The sequence below is a fragment of the Camelina sativa genome, chromosome 9 (genome assembly GCF_000633955.1).
Source record: "Camelina sativa cultivar DH55 chromosome 9, Cs, whole genome shotgun sequence".
NCBI lineage: Eukaryota > Viridiplantae > Streptophyta > Magnoliopsida > Brassicales > Brassicaceae > Camelina > Camelina sativa.
In genome coordinates, this window is record NC_025693.1 from 8,332,522 (window position 1) to 8,353,573 (window position 21,052).

The window sequence follows — 21,052 nt, forward strand, 5'->3', positions numbered from 1 at the left end:
TATTAGTTAGAGTAAAAATTATCTTATAACTTCTTAACAAAGTACTTGTAGCAAAATATTAGATATGTGCAATACCAAAATGTAGGAAATAATACATTTAACAAATTGGACTACAAAAAAATTGAATTTATAATTAAGTTATGTAAAGTAAAGTTTTTTTGTTTTGGAATATCAAATTTTTCTTTTGTTTATTGGCAATAGTTAAGTAAGAATTTTTTTACAAAAAAAAACTATAAAGGAATCTTAATGATAAATGTTGAGATATATATATAGTAAGTAAAACTTAATATTTGTTAAACAAAAAAAAACAATGTCTCTATTATATTTGTGTTCCTATGATGGAGATGTCCACTGTTGATAACATGATTATTTTTATTATATTTATTAAAAAAATTTGTGTTAATTTGGTTGTAGTGACTCATTAGGATGATGGAAATACTGAAAATGTTGTTATTTATTATGCAAGTTGGAAAGAGTAGCAAAGTTTTTTTTTTTTAAGGTTAGTTTTAGAAAACAGAAAAAACTATTATTTATAACAAATATATTTTGTGGAGTATTAATGTTTTTTAAAAACTTCATACGTTACAATAGTAATTGCTCACTCTTTAATTTCTTTAAGATTAATTGCTTTCATACATTTAAGATTTTGAATTTTTAGAATTAAATGTATTTATTATGGTTATTAATTCAAAAACTTGTTCTTATAAACTTCCATGTAGCATCTCGTCTTTTAACAGGTGTCTTCTAAAAAGTAAATATATTGTTACTTTTTGTAAACTGAATTTATTTATATAATCATACTTAAAAAATAAATATCAAATTGCATAAGTTAAAAAACAAAATTTAAGATACAAAAGTTTTGGTTATTTCTTCACTATTTAAAGTTAAAAATAAATATCAAATTAGATAACGCTAACATAATTTAAAGATATTAAGATAATAATAATTTTCCTTAAAAACACATTTTCTAGATTTTCTTTGTTTTTTTCTTCATCATTTGAAGTGAAAAAAAAAACCATATTATGGTAAATATTAAACCAATAATATATTTTGCTGATTCGAATTCTCGCGGATTGAACATATAAGGAGGAAGGGTGGGGAAGAGAGAACGACGAGGAAGAGGAGAAGTCGGAATTCAGAGATTCTGTCGGTTTTTCTTTGAGAAGTCGTCAAAATTCTGTGGCCCATTTACCATTTACAGCCCATTACTAATTGGCTTAAACATGAGATAAAATGTTTAAAAAATAAAACAAATGTTCAAAAGTGCCACGTGGCAGATAGATAGAACTTCTTAGAGGGTGTAACCCTACTTTATTATATTAGATGGCTCGTGATGTCTTCGCTATGCAAGTGTCATCTATAACATTTGAGAGTACTTTTAGCATAAGTGGTAGGATAATAGAACCATGTAGAAGTTTCCTAACTCCCTATATGGTTGAGATTTTGATGTGTACTGAGCAGTGGATGAAACAAAACATTGCAATTAAATCAAGAGTGCTTACGAATGCATAGTTTCTTGCAGAAGTAGAATATGAAGACCAACTTGAAAAAGGTTTGTATATCGTGTTGCTTTTTGTTATTGCCTCTCTTATACTTTATGTTAACACTCTCTTTCTTTTGTTTTCAGAGTACTATACTGAAGATCCAATACCATGAGTAAGTCACTCTCGGGTCTCAGCTACAAGGTAAATAAGTTTCTTTTCTTTTCCTGAATTGTCTCTTACTCTTTTACTCTATTTCTAATTGTCTATATGTTTCTTATTTTCATATGGATTCATCATCAAGAAGACAAGAACTATCGGCTAATTCACTTGGTGTTTTGGTGTTTCACTTGGTGTATTGGTTTTGTCGGCAAATATCTTAAGAACTTGTTTACTTTGTTATCTCTTTTAGTACTGGGTTTATGGAGTTGTTTGTTTAACAAACTTTGTTATCTATTTTGAAGTTTTGAACCTTGATCTATTTTTTGTGTTTGGTTAGTGACATTGAATTTGGTTTTAATTAATTTTGGATTGATTTCGGGTACCCGAACCGAATCGAACCCAATGGGTGTTTTTTTGAAACCCGACCCGAACCCTATCAATACCCAAATGGATCTAGGACCCCTTTACCAAAATACCTAAAAATCTGAAATATCCAATCCAAACCTGATAGGGTACCCGAATGCCCAGGCCTACACCCGAGAGTCCATATCCTGCTCCTGAGACGAAGCCACCTGGTTCCGACTCAGGGCATCTCCTACCAAGTTAGTCTTACTAAGATGGTAAGCTATCTGCAGATCATAATCTGCCACCAACTCCATCCGCCATCTAAGCCTCAAATTCAGCTTTGGCTGATTGAAAATGTACTTCAGGCTCTTATGATCTGTAAACACATGTACCTTCCCGCCATAAAGATAAGACCTCCAAATATTCAGGAAAAAACCACATCATCCATATCCAAATCATGAGTAGGATATTTATGCTCATGCTTCCGCAACTGCCGTGAAGCGTAAGCAATAACCTTCCCATGCTGCATCAACACACACCCCAAGCCAACTCTGGAAACATATGTATAGTTATGCAGATATACTTTTGGGTATGAAGATATGGCTAGTTATGCTCTGATGATTGGTATAGATGATCCATCTAGTTTTTGTGAAGCTATTAACAATCATGAAAAGGAAGAATGGATTGGTGCTATGACAGAGTAGACAGTAAGTCTGAACAAGAATCATACATGGGAGCTTACTACACTTCCAAAGGGGAAGAAGACAACTGGTTGCAAGTGTGTCTTCAAGAAGAAAACAGAGGTCTTTGAGAAGGAAATTGTGACTTTCAAGGCGAGACTAGTAGCGCAAGGGTACTCACAGAGGACAGGGGTTTATTATAACGAGATTTTCTCCCCTGTATTTTGACGCACGTCCATTCATATTGTGTTGGGGCATGTAGCTTGCTGGAATTTACATCTTGAGCAGATGGATGTGAAGACAGCGTTCTTCCATGGGAAATTGGAGGAAGAGATCTATATGGAGCAACCTGAAGGGTTTGTCAAGTTTGGAGAGGAGGCGCTTGTATGCAGACTGAAAATATCTTTGTACGGGCTGAAGCAGGCTCCTAGACAGTGGTACAAACATTTTGATTCTTACATGTTTGAGATAGAGTACCATAGATGTGAGTATGACTGTTGTGTTTATGTGAAGAACGTTGGTAATAATTCTCCCATATTTTTGCTGTTATATGTTGATGATATGCTCATTGATGGAAGCAATATGGATGATATTGTTGAGTTGAAAGGGATATTGGGAAAAGAGTTTGAGATGAATGATATTGGTGCTACAAAGAAGATTCTTGGGATGGAGATTCACAGGGATAGGAGTTCTTAGAGATTGTGGTTATCTCATAGAAGCTACATAGAAAATATACTTGAAAGGTTTGACATGATGAATGCAAAACCTGTGTCTACTCCTTTGGTGAATCATTTCAAGCTCTCAGCACGTTAGTGCCCCATGTTTGATGAAGAGATCAGAAACATGGCACAAGTTCCTTATACTAGTGCAGTTGATTGTCTGATGTATGCGATAGTTTGCACAAGACCATATTTGGCTCAAGCTGTTAGTCAAGTTAGTAAGTACATGTCTAAACCTGAGAGGGAGCACTGGAATGCAGTGAAATAGATTTTCAGGTATTTGAAGGGTACTACAGATCGCGGTCTCATGTTTGGAGGACATAAGTGCAAGACAGAAGTCGTGGGTTTCGTTGATTCAAATTATGCAGGTGATCTTGATAACATGAGGTCTACTACAAGGTATGTATTTACTCTTGCTGGAGCACCTATAAGTTGGAGGTCTTTGTTGCAGTCTGTTGTTGCAATGTCAACCACAGAAGCCGAGTACATGGCAATGGGAGAGGCAGGTAAGGAGGAATTATGGGTTAGAGGACTTGTAATGGAGTTGGGTGTTAAGCAAGGTGGAGTTCAGCTACACTGTGATAGTCAAAGTGCTTTATACCTGGAAAACAATCAACTGTATCATGGTAGTACGAAGAACATTGAGGTAAGATATCATAAGATCAGAGAGTTATCAGTTTTTTGTATGATTTTACTACAAAAGGTGCACACGTCTGAGAATACAGCTGATATGTTGACCAAGCCAATCACCATGGAGAAGTTCAAGCACTGCTTGGATTTGTTCAAGGTCTTTCATTGCTAGATGAAGACAAAAAGTTCCCCCCAAAAGCTAACAAGGAGTTGAAGTTGAAGTCAATGAGATTTTGTCGTCAAGGTGGAGTTTGTTTTTCTAAAGTGACTTGAAATCTCTGAAGACCTTTACAAAGATGTACAAGACTGTGTAAGGCATACAAGGTTTTTGCTGGGCTTTTACTGGGGTTTTGTATAGACCGACTCAAGGCAACTTAGGGTTAGGATTTGGGGAGTGTAGGGGGCGCAGCCGCCTGTACGGTGTGATAGGTTCTAGAAGATTCATAAGATCTTTTGTTCTATTGTATCAGGTTTTTTGAGGCCTATATAAAGAGACTGGAGGTTTGTAAGGTTGTTCATCAGATTAATAATATAAACCCTAGACAAAGGGTATTCGTCTCAAGAACACTCTGTTTTCCTTTTCAAATTTTTCTTATTATGTTCATCCGAATTCACAACAAACACATCCTCGAACTCTTGAACAACCCAAATACCTCCAACCATAGACTGCCCACTGATTCCAGCATAGAAATTGTAACTAAATAGGCCTCACGTCCCTTCTCGATCATCCTCCCTGCCTGCATGGCCAAGATTACGAGACTTCCTGAAGTCGGTTTCACTCCCTGAAATACAATCTTCCCTTCGGGCCACTCAAATGCTACTCTTCCTCGGTGACTATCCAGATGCACTTTATACCGATCCAACCAATCTATAACAAGAACTACCTCATACAACTCCATAGAACTGATAATCAAATCTGCTGGCATCGACTCTCCTGCAATTTGACTATCAACACCCCTTGCCTGTCCAAGAACCCTCAGAAACTCACCTCCCGCGAATCTAACAACCCTCGATCGCTCTTCGTGATCTCCTCTGATATCGGCGCCTCTCAGCGCACTCTTGGGTAATGAAGCATTGAGTTGCTCCAGAATCAAACAAGACGTGGGACTTAAACCCGTTTACCAAAAAGGTTCATACACAACCTTCATGTGCTAAGAACCTACCAACACGATTCATCTACAATGAACTCCAAGCACAATCGTCACCGATTCAACTCGTCTGAAGGCTTCTCATAAGCCTCCGCACCAAAATTAATTAAAATACACTCATTTGGTTTATTCAACACATCCTAAATTCTAATTCCGGATGTTACATTAAATAAATAAATGTTGAATTTGAAAAAAATTATAAGTATGTATATTTTATTAAAAATAACCGAATAAATAATTTTATTAAATTTAAATATATTTTATTTAATTTCATTTTTAAATAATTTCGGTTTTAAGTTATAATTTTGGATAAAATGATTAGAATCTCGATGGATGTTAGGATATTTATTAATTATTATATTTATTGATAATAATAAAAATTAGAAGTATTCGGATATCGATAGATGACCATATATAGAAAAACTACTATAAATAATTAATAAAAATCCGAAACATTGAATCAAGTTATGTATTTTAATTTTAATCTAACCCGTAAAGATAACACAAAAAATGTACTTCAACAATGTTAAAATAGAAATAGACATTATGATCTAATATGTAAACTTATATAACATATCAAATTTACTAAGCTGTATAGAGACATACCCAAAAACTGTTATTTTCCGTTTCATTACAAGTGTTGTTTTAAGAATTTCGTGAAAAGTACTAAAAAAATTCGATCTCATTAATGAACTATAGAAATAGAGATAAAATTGTGACTTTCTTTAATACAAAACGATATTTCTATGGTAGAAAAATTAAGTCATATAAAAATATTTAAATTAGATGGAATATATATAGTAACGAATATTACATGAGTTGTGAATCCTATGATTCCTTATCTTAATTAAACAATGATGAAGAACGACCGTTGAGTAGCCAAGTATTCAACATCACTAATGGAAGCTGGCGAATGAGAGTAGGGTTGTTGAGGAACACATAGTCTCTTTGCTTTTCTATTAAATCTGTATCTTATCATAAATCATAACCATCATTACTCCACTAACCACTTTGGTCTTTGTCATTAACAAACTTATAATCTTATTTTATATATATGCTATACCTCAATCCTTTATCATTTTGATTGGTTGTGTAGATATTTCAGATTTTTTGTTTTTGTCGAAGATATTTCAGATTTAATTAACTCGCTTGTTGTTATATATATATATATATATATATATATTTTTCTAACTAGGACAACTGGTCCAAAATACTGAAAATTGAAATGTGCATGTTTGTTGTCCAAAAATAAAAAATAAGAAATGCGCATGTTTTGATTTGGTAAAATTTTGGATTGATCTTAATTATTGTTGGCTCATTTTCCTTTAGCTATTGACAAATAATTATATAAGTAGATAAAAAAAAAGATGCTTAGTTAATGAATATTATCATACTTACTCAATGCAGTTACATAAGTTTTAAGCAATTTTATTAGAAAACTAAAGAATGGCCTTTACATTATAATTATTTTTTGGTAATTTGGCATCGTTTTTTTTTAACAACTGAGGAGTGATCCGAGCTTTTAGCACCAAACTAATTCCCCCAGGGTTTATGTGGGTTTTGGTTCATTTGGACCATTATTGTCCACTCTTATTATTATTTTTTATTTTTAATGAATGTAAAAATATATTCAAACCAAAAAAGTCCTTTTTACAATAGATGCAGCCTTGTCCTAAATGTTATTCAAAAGAGTATAAAAAGATTGAAAATTATCAGATTAGGGATGAGAAGCGAGCCAGAGTTGAAGCCCATCTGCAAACTTCGTGGTATGCTGCTGCAAGGCAAGAAGTTTGTTTCGGATCAAGCTGTCGAGAAACTTAATGAGCTGAGCTGTTGTACTAGGAGTGCCTCCATGTCGTCGACGGTTACGCTCCAGCCAAATGGTATACACTGTGGCCTGAAGAGCAAGACGTAAGAGAAGCTGTGCCTTTGACATTTGTACCCGAGGAAAGGATCAGGAGCTGAGAGAGTTGAGTTGAGTAAAATTGAGGGCAGAGGGATCAAGCCATAGCATGCCAAACACGTGAAGTATATCCAGAATAAAAAAACAGGTGAGGAACTGTCTCCAGCGGGGCACTGCAGAACCCACAAGAAGGGTTCAGACCCCTGTTCCACTACAGCATACGATCTCCCGTAGTAAGCCTGTGACGGATCGCTAGCCATAAGAGAAAAGAGTGCTTTGGTATGGAGTATTGAAACCAAACGCTCTTGTACCAACCCACCTGCAACCCTACTCGACGGAGCTGGAGCCAAGTCTCAGAGGTGGAGAACTGAGGGTTATAGGAGGTGTCCGACCACCGCCAGAGGGCAGTGTCAGTGTGATCACATGGACCACGAGCCCAATAATTTCTAACTCAATCTGGGTCAACAAAGCAGAGCGCCGACGACGTACTGAGTGGTCCTACAGAACCGAAGCAACGATGGCCTGTGAAGTGATTCCAAGCTCAATGAAACCTCGTTCCCCAAGCAAAGGAAAGAGACAACCAAGGGAACACCAATTTTCATGCCAAAAAGAAGTGAGTGAACCATCACCAACCTCCATTTTGTGAAACTGTTTTGCCAGCGCCTTATATTTAAGAAGTTTTTTCCACATCCAAGAACCCATGGTAGTAGAATATTTTACTGACCAAAAAGAAGCCCCTCGCAACAGCTCACGCTGAATCCAATTAACCCAAAGAGACCCTGCAGCCGATACTATATGCCAAATCAATTCGAAACAGCTAACTTTGTTGACCTCAGCAAGCGACCGCAAGCCAAGACCACCTTCTTCCTTAGGCATACAAACATCCACCCACACAAGCTTATTTTGCTTGGCATCAAGCTTTGGGCCGGACCAGAGGAACGCATTGCAAAGCCGTTCTATCTCCTGGACACATGCACTCGGTAACCTGAAAGCCGAAACCCAAAAATTGGTAAGTCTCGCAATCACTGAACAAAGCAGTTGCAAGCTCCCCGCAGAAGAGAGGAACCGATGCTTCGAGGAGCCAATGCGACTACGGATCTTTTCGATGAGTTGAGCACAGTCATGGACTGTCATTCGTTGAGTGAGCAGGGGCAGCCCTAGATAGCAAACAGGCAAAGAACCAGAGGCAAAGGGGAAGCGAGTGCGACCAGTAACCCCTGCTAAAAACAGAGTTGATTTCTCCAAACTGATTGACAAGCCCGAGATTGCAGCAAAGTCCCTAAAGACCTCTAAAATTCCTTCCGTTGAAGAAGCTTTCCCATTAGAAAACACCATGATATCATCCGCAAAACAGAGGTGGGTAAGGTTTAAGCTACGACAACGAGGATGATAGCCAAACTTGCGCGCAGCCGCATCACAGTCAAGCATGACAGACAACACGTTCATACATATGAAAAAAGATAGGGAGACAACGAACATCCTTGACGCAAACCTCGCTCACTGTTGAAAAAACCCGCCAACTCCCCATTCACTTGAAGCGAGAATGTGGCTGTCGACACAGAGAGGTGGATCCAGTGAATGAACTCCTCCGGCAAACCAAGAGCAGACAATACATTTAAGAGAAATGGCCACTGCACCGAGTCAAAAGCTTTAGATATATCTATCTTCATCACACATTTGGATGACACTCTCTCCTTATGATAATCCTTCACAAGTTCTGTAGCAAGCAAAAGGTTCTCCATGAGTAACTGATCCTTAATGAATGCAGATTGGTTTGGTGCAATGAAAGCAGGCAAGATAGTCTTGAGCCGGTTCGCCAAAAACATCGAGATAATCTTATATAAGACATTACAACATGAAATTGGTCTGTAGTCCTTCATTGCACAAGCCAGCGTGGTTTTTGGTTCAAGAGCCAGGATTGTAGCGTTAACACCTTTTGGCAAAAAACCAAACGCAGAAAAAAATTGGACAGCCTTTGTGAGATCCGAACCAAGGATAGACCAAGTACTTTTGAAAAACTCCACCGTGAAACCATCTGGACCCGGAGATTTGTTTGAAGGCATAGAGAAGAGAACTTGTTTCACCTCCATTGCTGAAACCTCTTGAAGAATTCGACATTGCTGGTCCACATAACACCGAAAAGGCAACAGAACTCGTAAATCTGCAACAGAGATACCAGTGAACTCAGCCGGTTTATGCGTTAGCAAATGTGAAAAGAACCGAATCCCTTCAGCCTTAATATCATCCATAGCAGTAAGACAATTACCACTAGAGTCAACAATCTCATGAATCGAGTTCTGAGACTGTCTCTCCGCAATGGCATTGTAAAAAACTCTGTTATTCTTGTCTCCCACATTCAACCAGTGAAGTTTAGAGCGTTGCTTGAGAAATCTGTCCTCTAAACCTGCGACCCGCTCCCAACGAGCATGAGCGCTGCTTCCTCCGCTACATCCTGAGGCGTAGGATGCAAGTGAGACGCCAGTTGTTTTGCACAAAGATCCTCATAAGCAACCGTTGCTCGCCGAGAAATATCAGACAGCGTGTTGCGACTTTGCTCTCGTAAAACAGGTTTTAATTGCTTGAGCTTCTTGCTTAATAAGAACAAAGAAGAAGTAGAAAGATAGAGAGCTGGAGTATCCTGCCAATAGTCTGCAACACTCGGTAGGAACTCTGGTTGCGAGGCCATAAGATTAGTAAACTTAAACGGTCCTTTCTTCTGTTGTATTTCAGAATCAAAGTAAATCTTGCCACGAAGATGATTAGAACATCCCTCAGCCTCCACCAAATAGTAAGAGTGTGGAAAGGATTGGGACCAGTCCACATTATGAAGAACTCTGTCCAACTTCTTACAGATAAGACAATTTTCTTGATTATTGCTCCAGGTAAACAACGGACCCAAAGCTCGCAACTCCAATAAAGAGCAGTAACGTACCACGTCTTGAAAATCTTGTATCCCAGAGGTTAACAGCACTTTTATTTATTATACTCTTATGATCTAACTGAAATGAGTATTTCAGTTTTTACATACATTAGTATATATTAAGAAATTAAATAAATTATGTATTTTTTGTGTCCTTTTTTATTAAAACATCACATATTGTCTAAATCATTTATTCAATCAATTAAAGAAGATTTGCAGAATACAAAACTTCATGAGAAAAACAAAAGAAATTTAAGTTTTCTATAAGAATGGTGTGAGAATTATTTAACATAATTAATATTCTGTTTTTCAAACATCACTAAATTTGAATAAAGGGTAGTAGTAAATTTGAAGTCCGTGTGTAAGATTTTAGAGATCTTAAGAAAAGGAAAAAAAAGTATTTTAGTTAAAAATTAAAAGTAATATTTCAACCAATTACTTAAATTAAAATAAGTAAAATATGCTCATTTTTGAAAACGCCTTTTTTATGTCTCTTTTCAAAAATATCCTTTATGTTAACCTTTTTCAAAATTACTTTTTTATATATAAAATGAACTAATTACCTTTTATTTGAGTGACAGCAAGAATGTACGTCACTAAAATCGAAAAAAATTTCTGTCAAGAAACAAAAAAATTTTCTGCCAAAAATGAAATTTATACCTCATAAAAACCTTATAAAAACTTCGTAAAAGCTTTTACAAAGATTTTATAATATTTTAATAAGGTCTTTATAAGGTCTTTATAAGGTTTTTAAAATTTTTTTATAAGGTTTCTACGTATGAAAAACTTTATAAATGTTTTATAAATATTTTTAAATCGTTAAAAATTTTATAAAAACTTTGTAAATTTTTTTGATGGAAAAAGTTTTTTGAAAAATTTTTGGGGGAAAAATATGTCTAAAATTTTGTGGCGCGAAAATATTGTTTTTTCATTTTATTGACTAAAATATTTTTCAAATAGCGATAAAATGGTCATTAAAAATTAAAGCACGATAAAAATAAAAAGGATCAAAAAGGAATATTTTTGAAAAAATATGTATCAAAAAAATATTTCTAGCAAATTTTTAATTAAATATTACTAAATCATGAATTCTAAACAAATTTATGTCTTTATACGAGGTAGCTGATTTTTTTTTGGTGTATAACGAGGTAGATGATTTCTTATTCTTTTTCGGTAATAGTATGGTTTAGGCACTAAATACATAATTTCTGTCTTTATAAAAATTAGTTTAAAACGTAAAATGAAGAATGAAACTTGGGAAAGTATCGACGGACCAATCAACTATGTATGCTGCTTATGCTAAAAAAACGACTCAACTCAAATGATACGTTGGTCATATGACACCACGAACGATATAAACGTAACCGATAGTCTGCTACGTCATACATGGTTAAACTGTATTCATGTATTGTGGATTACGTACTCACAATATGCTATAGAAATTAAATATCATAAGTCGTGGAATATGACACGTCGAGAAAGTAAAACTTTTAAATACCGCAGATAAGAAGGATTTTAGCTGTATTTGCTCTTACCTATATGCATTTTTAATTGATTATCAGTTTCTGATCCCTTTTATCCTATAGTTAGGTACTTAGGTGGTCCGAGTATAAGTATATTTGTAAATTGATTAAAACGCCAAAAATGGTAAACAAAAATGATACATTTGCCAAGAAATTCATAATTATTTATGTATAAATCATCAAATTAATAAAACCACCAAAAAGGTTATGTTTGGCCTATAATTTCAATTACTAACTTATGGCGCACATATATGTGTCGTACGACTCCTAATTATCGTTAGACAGAAACAATCTAATCAAATCAGAAGAATAATTGGTTTGTACATTGTCTTTTCTTTATACATTTGTGTACGCATGCATGCATATGCATATCATACGTCTTAAAGTCCAAGTTAATCTACAAAAACTTCAATGAATGAGATATTTTTTTTTAATTGTGTCTTCTAAGTGTACAAATCGATCTCATAAATTGTAGATGTGAACTGAGATTTGTATTGAGTGCCTCTAATACTAAAACAATGAAGCAGCGGGTTACAATCAGTACAACTATACATGATTAATCTATTTTCTCATGTGCCGAACAACAATATATTGCTTGATTATGAAGCTTTATCTTTTATAATATCTCATAATATATATCAAATGCAACTGTTGTTATTTTTGATATCTAATCCTGAAGGAGAAAAAAGATCAAACGATTGATGGAAAACATGAATAAGAAAATTTGATGTCTAACCGAAAAACGAATGAATGTATGCACATGTAATTCCAAAAAAAAAAAAAAAAAAAAAAANACGTAATTGCAAAGGAGCAGAAGATCGTGAAGGATTGCGTTGTCTTCATGATGTACAAAATAGGTTTGGTAGCCCAACTTATCAGTACCACGTTGTTAGGTCCAAATGTATATACATTTATACACACTTCTATTTTTGTTTATGCATATTCATCATACAATCTAATTCTATTGATTGGTACTTAGATTACACCAAATATTTGAATTCTCGATTTTAAACCCGTACATTTTCTTGCGTATGCTATAAAGTGGGTCAAGAATATCACATAGCTGACAAAAACAGTTTTTGGTCTATGTATATTGGATCTCGACACCAAGTCCGATTCTTTTCGACAAGTATATATAATTTTCGTAACCAAATGTTTAATTATGAAATGAAATGAAAGAAGGATATAAAAAGAGGATTAAAGGGGATGAAGCCATGAAGGTTAAGGGGCCACCACAGTACATATTAGGTCTTAAAAAGACAAGCTTAGCTGTTTCCTTCCTTTTAAAACCAATCACTTTGTTTGGTCTTAAAGAAAAGCTTTCTCATCATTTTAGGGTTTTCTAGCAAAAGAAATCGAACAAAAGTTGCGTCCACAAACTTCCACACATAATTTAGTTTTGTCATAATATATGTTTACTGTCGCAAGTTGTAATTATGCATCCAATTAATTTTATTCCATTGCTTATGGTTATGATTACTAGTAAGCGCGCAATATATATATTTTGTTGGAATCTAAGAGTATATATTTTGAGAAAGTTGAATACAGCAGAAAGTTTGGGAGATCCACATACAATGTATATGGGTGATATTTTCAACTAAAGACGGATGCCTAACTCACAAAGTGGTGGCTCCATGTCTCGTGAATGTTTTGTTTTTGTATTTCTCGAGTTACGGACAATTTGGTCCGTCCATTCGGATCAAAAATTAGAACGATGATGACACTTGAAATCTCGTTCTTAAGTCAGAGTAAATTCCAAACTTACTCAATTTCATCTAACCGGTTGAGACAACTTGTTTGCACTATAGCATAATGAAAGTGTCTTATTATTCCAAAAAACAATTATAATACTTATAAACGAATTTTATATAACATGAGCCAGAAAGAAAAAGAAACTTCCACCATATTTAGAATGGCCACAAGAAAACAAAACATATAACTATAATTGGATGCATATATATATATATATATGAATGCATAGTTGTGGACGTCAAAGGAATTAAAAGTACAATACATACATATTTACATACATACATATATATACCCATTAAAACTTGGTTTTTCCAGGTAGATGAGCTTACTGGGTTTGATTGGTTGTGATGATGCATCAATATATACCATGTTCTATGGACATGTACACACACACACACACATACACATACACATACGTATGCAGTTGCAAAAAAAAAATATCTAAGGTTGGTTGTCAATTGCTATCAGAAATGCTATAAATAACTCATCTAGGGTTAGGGTTAACAGCTGAGGTCCTCTTGCAATTGTCTTGATCTTTCACTCCCTAACTATTTCCAACCGTAGAAATTAAAACTTATTTATATATTTTTCTCTTCTTCTTTAATATATATACGTTATTACAACTTTAGATTCCATAAAAAAGTCAAGAAGAAGAAGAAGGAGCTGAGAGGAAAACTGAAGGGAGAAAAGCATGAGGAAGCGTCAGGTGGTATTGAGGAGATCTTCCCCAGAAGAACCTTCTAGAAGCTCGTCGACAGCTTCATCTCTGACGGTGAGAACTGTGAGATACGGTGAGTGTCAGAAGAACCATGCCGCCGCGGTGGGAGGTTATGCCGTTGACGGCTGCCGAGAGTTCATGGCAAGCCGGGGTGAAGAAGGTACATTGGCAGCTCTAACGTGCGCTGCCTGTGGCTGCCACCGCAGTTTCCATCGAAGAGAAATCGAAACCGAGGTTATTTGTGACTGTAATTCACCTCCTTCTACTGGAAATTAGACTAGAAAAAAAATCTAGAGCTAGCTATGAGTTTGTTTGTGTCTTTGTGTGTGTTATATATACAGATGAAACTGAAAATATTATATTTGCTTCTTCTTCTTTTTTTTTTTTTTTCCCTTCTTTTATTTTAACGGCTTGTGTTTCTTTGTGAATTTAAGAAGAAACTATAAGAGATTTATAATCGGATGAGGTTGAAGCAGTGAAAGATTTATAATAATTGGATGCTTTTGGGGTTTGGGAATGTTGTTTAGGAAAAGTTTAGGGTTCTGATGTAATATATTAAGAATGTTGTTGTTGTTTTTTGTATTATATTGTTTAATTTGTTTTATGGTTGGGTCATATTATTGTCTTTTGATTATGACGAAGCATATTTCGTTTCAATTCAATGTCCACTTAAGACAGTGTATTTGTGAAAGGAATTGGTAACGAATCCAATATGTGTTATTTACAGATGAATGAATGAATGAGATTGATTGTTCCTTAACATATATGGAAGGTTCTTCTCTTGTGATAAGGTAGCTGAATATAGTAACACAATTATTGGTTTAACTCAATAACTAATTATTTATTATTTTAAAGGAAATTAAATTGTACAGATTAAATCTTCAGGAGCGAATGAAAAAGGTTTTAAAATTGATTCTTTTGAGACCACTCCTACTGCTATATATATATTTTTTTTTATGGAAATGGTGGAGTTAGGTTTCACACTATTTCCCATGATTATCTTTTTGTGAAGTGCATGATAACTCGAGGCCGAATATATTATTTAAGCTCAAAATTTCTTGAATGTGCTATGATAAAAAAAAAAAAAAAAACAGTTCCTTCAGGGATATGTCTTCCCATCTTTTAATGTTAAAATAAAATATTATAACTTTTTAGGCTTTCAGCTTTAAACTATACTATTTTTCAAAATTTATATAACATGATATAAAGACAGGCAAATAAATTTGAATTTAATTGGGAGGCAGAGGCCCACAAATCTAATCCTTGTTGGTTGCTAACTTGATATGATGGAGAAAAATATTAGTTTTAATGGTTAGAAGAACTAATGATCATAGATAATAATGGCTTGGGATTTTCTGATGAAGTCTAATTAAATAATACTCATTAATAAAGTACATTAAATAAGTGAATAACAGAATAAGGAATGACAAATTACGAACGAAACAATTACTTACAAAACAGATTTATGTTGTTATCTGTTGAAAAGACAATATTCTTTATCAATTTTAGTTTGTTAGTAAAAATCGAAATTTAGTGAAAACAAATTAAATGAGGAAGTTAGATATCCATACGAAAAAGTTAGATACATTGGCTGGTTAAATAGATTCAAAGGACATGTGAAATGTATCATCATGAACGTACATTGTTAGGTATTTGAGTATGGAGAGAAACAATTCCTTCTGCATATATGTTAGTAACATTGTACCGAACTTGGTCAGGCCAATGTCAATTTTTATTTGCATTATTTGTTTTCATATATAGAAAAAATTAAATAGGAAGAATTTCAAAAATACCATTTTCCATAACCACTTTTTAAAAATGTCACTTCTCTAAATCTTTATTATAAATTTTTATTAAAAACCAGTTTGATTTAATTGTTCATCATCATCATTATTTAAGTTTTAATCTGTAACACCTTGATTTCAGGATACACAACGGTATATGTGGAAAGGTTTTAAAATTTAATTTAACCACTTATGTTACCAAAATACACTTATATTTTCGATCAACCGTCGTGAGAGAACTCCACATTTAAGTGTGCTTATGCTAGAGTAGTTTCATAATAGATGGCTTTTCCATTAGTGATTATCGGAACTGTGCAATTGAGAATAAACACACAGAAAAAAATCATGTGGTAATTTGTGGGTTTAATAGACAAGTCTCAAAACCTCTCAGACATAGTAAACCGACCGTTGCATGGATGAACCCACATACCAGAAATGGACATAAGACCTACTAAAACAGATAAGCTCATGGGTTGGGAATGGACATAGAGTCCACTAAAAAATAGCGGTCAAAAAGTTAAAATAACAAAATCTCCCTACAAAAGATATTCATACCTTAAAAGAATATAATAAATATGTCATAGGTCAATAAATGTTTAAAGTCAGAGATACTTTAAATTTGATTTTAAAAATTAATATATTTAAAATAATTTACTCGATGAAAAAATTGAAACCTTTTTTGTAATATTTTAATATAGATATACAAGAGTTTGCAAGTATGTAATGAGTTATGACAGATGAGAGGTTAAATGTAGAGTGTGAATATCATATGGTTAAATTGTTTATATAAGGTTTCACACCTTTAAATCTTTGCAACATTGATCATAAAACTTTATCATTTCTCTCATATATTTTCAATTATATTCAACATAAATTTAATTGTAACCATTATTTTAACAATTATATAATCACCTCAATACATAAATTAATTTAACACAAAATATTTTTGTTTTTAAAACATTTTACATAATTATAAGTATATTACACTTTTTATAATAGTAATTGTATCTCACATAATTATATTTACTTTTAAACTAAAACTTAAACAAAGCTAAATACAAAACAAAAAATTGTATTTCTATGAAATATTTAATAAAATAGAAAACTATACAACACTATAAAAATATTTAACAAGATGTGAGTGTATTTTTCACTATAATAACATCAATTAATTTGCAATATCAATTCACAATTTCAAAACTATAAAAACAACAACAATATGTGTTGTTGTTGCACGGGTCATATACATAAATTGTAAATATAAGTTAACATAATTTCATTATAAAAATTTTGATATTATTAAAACATTTTTTTTTTGAGATGTTAAATTTATTAATCAACAAAAATAAAATAATAACATTGGTTTGGTAAAGTTTGTAAGTAGATTTAAACTATAGCTATGACAGTATTGCTTAAAGATGGGAATCTAAAAGCGGTTTTATGAGTTTGGTGTACGGAGAGAAGTCCAAAGTGTCAAGAGGCCGCTGTATTTGCTTGGGGCGAGTAACATAGGCTCATTATCCGGTTGGAGACGTCTTTCTCGATCATACCAATGAGCTGTTGTACCGAATGGCAACCCGATTGATGGATGCGTTTATTTCTTTCTCTCCAAATATGGTATAACGTGGTTTGGAAGAGCAGACGGGTAAGGGCTGCATCAGTTGCTGGAGTTTTCTTACCTCGTGTAACACCGGCGAACCATTTTTTTGGTATTTTGGTGAGGGTGTTGATCGACACGACAGGAGGTGTCGATCAACATGACAGGAGGTGTCGATCGACACTGATTGTTTCTGGTTCGACCGGTTCGATTTAATTATCGATTTGGACCGGTTTGGTTTAGAGAAAACTATTAAACCGAGATATTTAAGTGTTTTGTCGACCAGAAGGGTTTTGGGAAGTTCTTTTGTCGCCGCTTTGTTGTTTTTGAGAGAAAAGGAGGAAAAAGTATGTTCTTGAGCTTTTTGGTGATTTTTGGTGAGATTATTGGTTGTTCTTAAGAGATTGGAAGCTAGGAAGGATCTAGAAGCTTGCTAGGAAGGTTGGATTCGTTGCTATTGGTCTGAATCTTCCTGCAAAAAGGTGAGTGCATGACCATGGCTTATCTAAGCTAAGATCTCTTGTTTTTATGTGACTTGGTGCTTATGTGGTTGTTTCTTTGAGTTCTCTATGGTATTTCGTCGCTGCTTTGGCTGGGTTTGGCTTCTGGGAAGGCATGGAGCGGATTGGACGCAAAATTCGGAGTTTTTGATCGAAGGAAATAGCTGCTCGACATCGGTGTCGGTTGACACCAGTTGGGGTGTCGGTCGACACCAACGCGAGGACGGCTCGAGACTTTGGCGAGTGTCGATCGACACCATGTGGAGGTGTCGGTCGACACAAACTAGGGTTTTCGGGAGTGTCGGGCAAGGTGTCGGTCGACACCAGTATGGTGTCGGTCGAAACTAGATTTTCAGTGTCGATCGACACCCTTCTTTCAGCTACGACGGATGTTGCATGCTTTGTGTATTGCCTGGTTTGTTTTATTGATTGTTGATTGTGGCATATAGAGATCTTATTGCTTGTGTGTATAGCCCAACAGATGGGAGAATTTCCTCACTGAGTGTTTATCAAATACTCATGCATCTCAATTTGTGTTTGTGGTGCAGGTAAAGGCAAAGTGTGATCGTGGAATCAAGGCAATGAAGAGAAGGATGTTCTAGGGACTCGATTGGATGTTGTCTGGCATTGCTAGGTTGCTAGAGTTGAGTCATTAGAAACATTGCTACGTTGCTGGTTTCATGTTTCTTGTTGTTTGGTATTGGAATATTACTTATGCTATGATATTGGATTGTTATTGGATTTATTATTGGATTATTATTGGATATTGGTTTGTTATTCCGCTGTTGTTTGTGAATGTGGTTAGGTGGCTAGTGGGTATGGGAGCACTAGTTGTAGTTTATTATTTACTATATTATATTTACTATTTATTATTAAAAAAAAAGGTCGGTCCTTTCACCTCGAAGAACACAGACCGTATCATTCCAATCCGGGGTTGTGTGTCATTGATAAGCTCAAATTATAATACCCTAGAGGTACTAACAGCTTTGCAGTTATAGTACTTAGGATCAAATCCATAAAGATTCAAAACCACACAATAGATTGCAGAGTTTTATGATTACGCTAAACATAATAGTTTGTATTTAAATTGCAATGCAAAAGTAAATCAAAGTTTTATAAATTCAGAAGGAATAAAAGGTAGACCTAGAAAAATTCTCAGGAAATCACAAATATTAAATTGATTAATCTAAACAGGATTTAAACAACTAAAACACCGTTTTTGAACTCTAAACACGATTGTAAAATAATTCAGTTCTCACTGTAAATACTATCTAAGCTTAAAACCATAAATCCAAATCTCTTTGTAAAATCCAATAATTCAACCAGCTTTGAAATCAAGTTTAGATTGTTCATAAAATTACAAAATCAAATCTCTTTGTAAAAATAATTTTGCTCACCAAAGGTTTTTTATCATGAAATCAATCAAACTCTTGTTTTAAATTAATTATCATAAGTTATTAATTCTAGGTGATCAATCAAGAATTAATGTTAAGAACAACCTAAGATGAAGAACAAAAAGAAAAAGAATCCCAATCAATAATAAATTCAACAAACCATGAAATCCATAATAAAAAATCTAAAACCTAACAAGCAGATTACTCATACATAATCAATGAAGAACACATCATAAGCTGAATAAATTGTATTAAGAAATAGAAAAAGAGTAAAGGAGTTTAAAATCTCTCTCAACAGGATGAGTTCTGACTTGTCTCTCCAAAGCTCTATGAATTTCTCTCTCTCAAAAGTTGCAGCAAAAATAATGCATAAGGGTTTCTAAAACCCAAAAGTCTATATATATGTCTAAAACATGTAAGGGTGTAATGTTACAATTAAGGAAAATTTTAGGGCAGCATTGTCAATCTTTGGACTTTAGAAACTCGTGTGTCTTCGATTGTGATCATTTGTGTCGACCGACATCAAGGCAGTGTCGATCAACACCAACACTCAGCTCCGATTCCATCTTGATCGCCTTAGCTTATTTTGCTCCAATAATCTCCAAAATGCTCCATTATGCTTCCATCAGTGCCAAATGGTTCATAGCCCTACAAATACTCAAAAAGACCCTAAAAAGCTAAATTAAAAGACTCTAAAAACAGACTTATATCATGGTTAAAAACCGTAAAAACTATGATACCAGCCATCTCAAAAGAGGAGTACACAAGTCAACCCAGATGGAGAATGAGTAGGGGCATGCAAAAAACAGGCAGTCACGGGTTTTTCACGTTCACCACACGGGACATGACTGAACGCGACCCCATAGCCTCATTCTCTATCCCGTAGACAGTCTATGTTTGATGGCGAGCCATGCAATAAAGGAGAAACGAGGAACGGCTTGATGGAACCAAATAATGCTGGACCAAGGAACCTTAGGAGAGGGTTCACGGATGAGGTCCCAAGTACACTTAGAAGAGAAGGAGGATCTATACTCACCCAGCTTATACATCCAAAGGACACCATCACAGCCTGCATTTGTGAGCGGAAGAGAGATGTGAAATATTATATCAGCAACCTCTTGGTAGATGCTTCCCCTGGCTTGCCGTAAAGATTAGTTGCGGTTGTCGGTGGTCTTAGCCACCGTTGTGTGTCGGTCAATAACAACATGTTGAGGCTCGATATCACCAACAATGTCTATTAGAAAACCAGCACCTGTCCAATTATCCCACCAAAAACTAGTAGAGTGACAATCCCTAACCTCCATACACATAAGAGAGAAGGTTAGTGGCCTCAACTTTGGAAGTGATAACATCATTATTTTACCCTTTTTAGCTATAGTTTTAGTATGCATTTAGGAAGAGTTTAGTATGATTTCAAGGCTTTAATGTCTATTATAAATTATTTTAGGTTTCAAGAAGGTTTTGTAGATTTTATAGGAAAAAGAACCAAAAGGCAAGGAAAATACGTTTTAGGAAAGATTCAGAACTTTACAGTATGGGAAACTTTTGAAAAACTTCCAAAACTCATATTTTGACGAGCTTGGTGTCTGTGGAAATATGGAAGAGTCATCTTTCTCCTTGAAGTAGAATCAAGTCAATCCGTTCACTCACCCGAAAGTTATGCCCGATTTACCGAGACGTATCTTAAACCGATATAAGGAGAACCATTCAGCCGATGGGCTTTCATTGAAGGCCTGACCAGCGACCACCACGGAGGCCCAGTCCAAGTCTTTACCACGTTCTAGAACCTTCCTACG

General features: G+C 34.6%; 1 protein-coding gene across 1 annotated transcript; it reads left to right on the forward strand.

Moving 5' to 3' along the window:
• LOC104710731 (mini zinc finger protein 2-like) lies at window positions 13,552-14,741 on the forward strand. Its single transcript, XM_010427379.2, has one exon. The coding sequence runs from the start codon at window positions 13,955-13,957 to the stop codon at window positions 14,255-14,257; it is 303 nt and encodes a 100-aa protein (XP_010425681.1). The 5' UTR covers window positions 13,552-13,954; the 3' UTR covers window positions 14,258-14,741.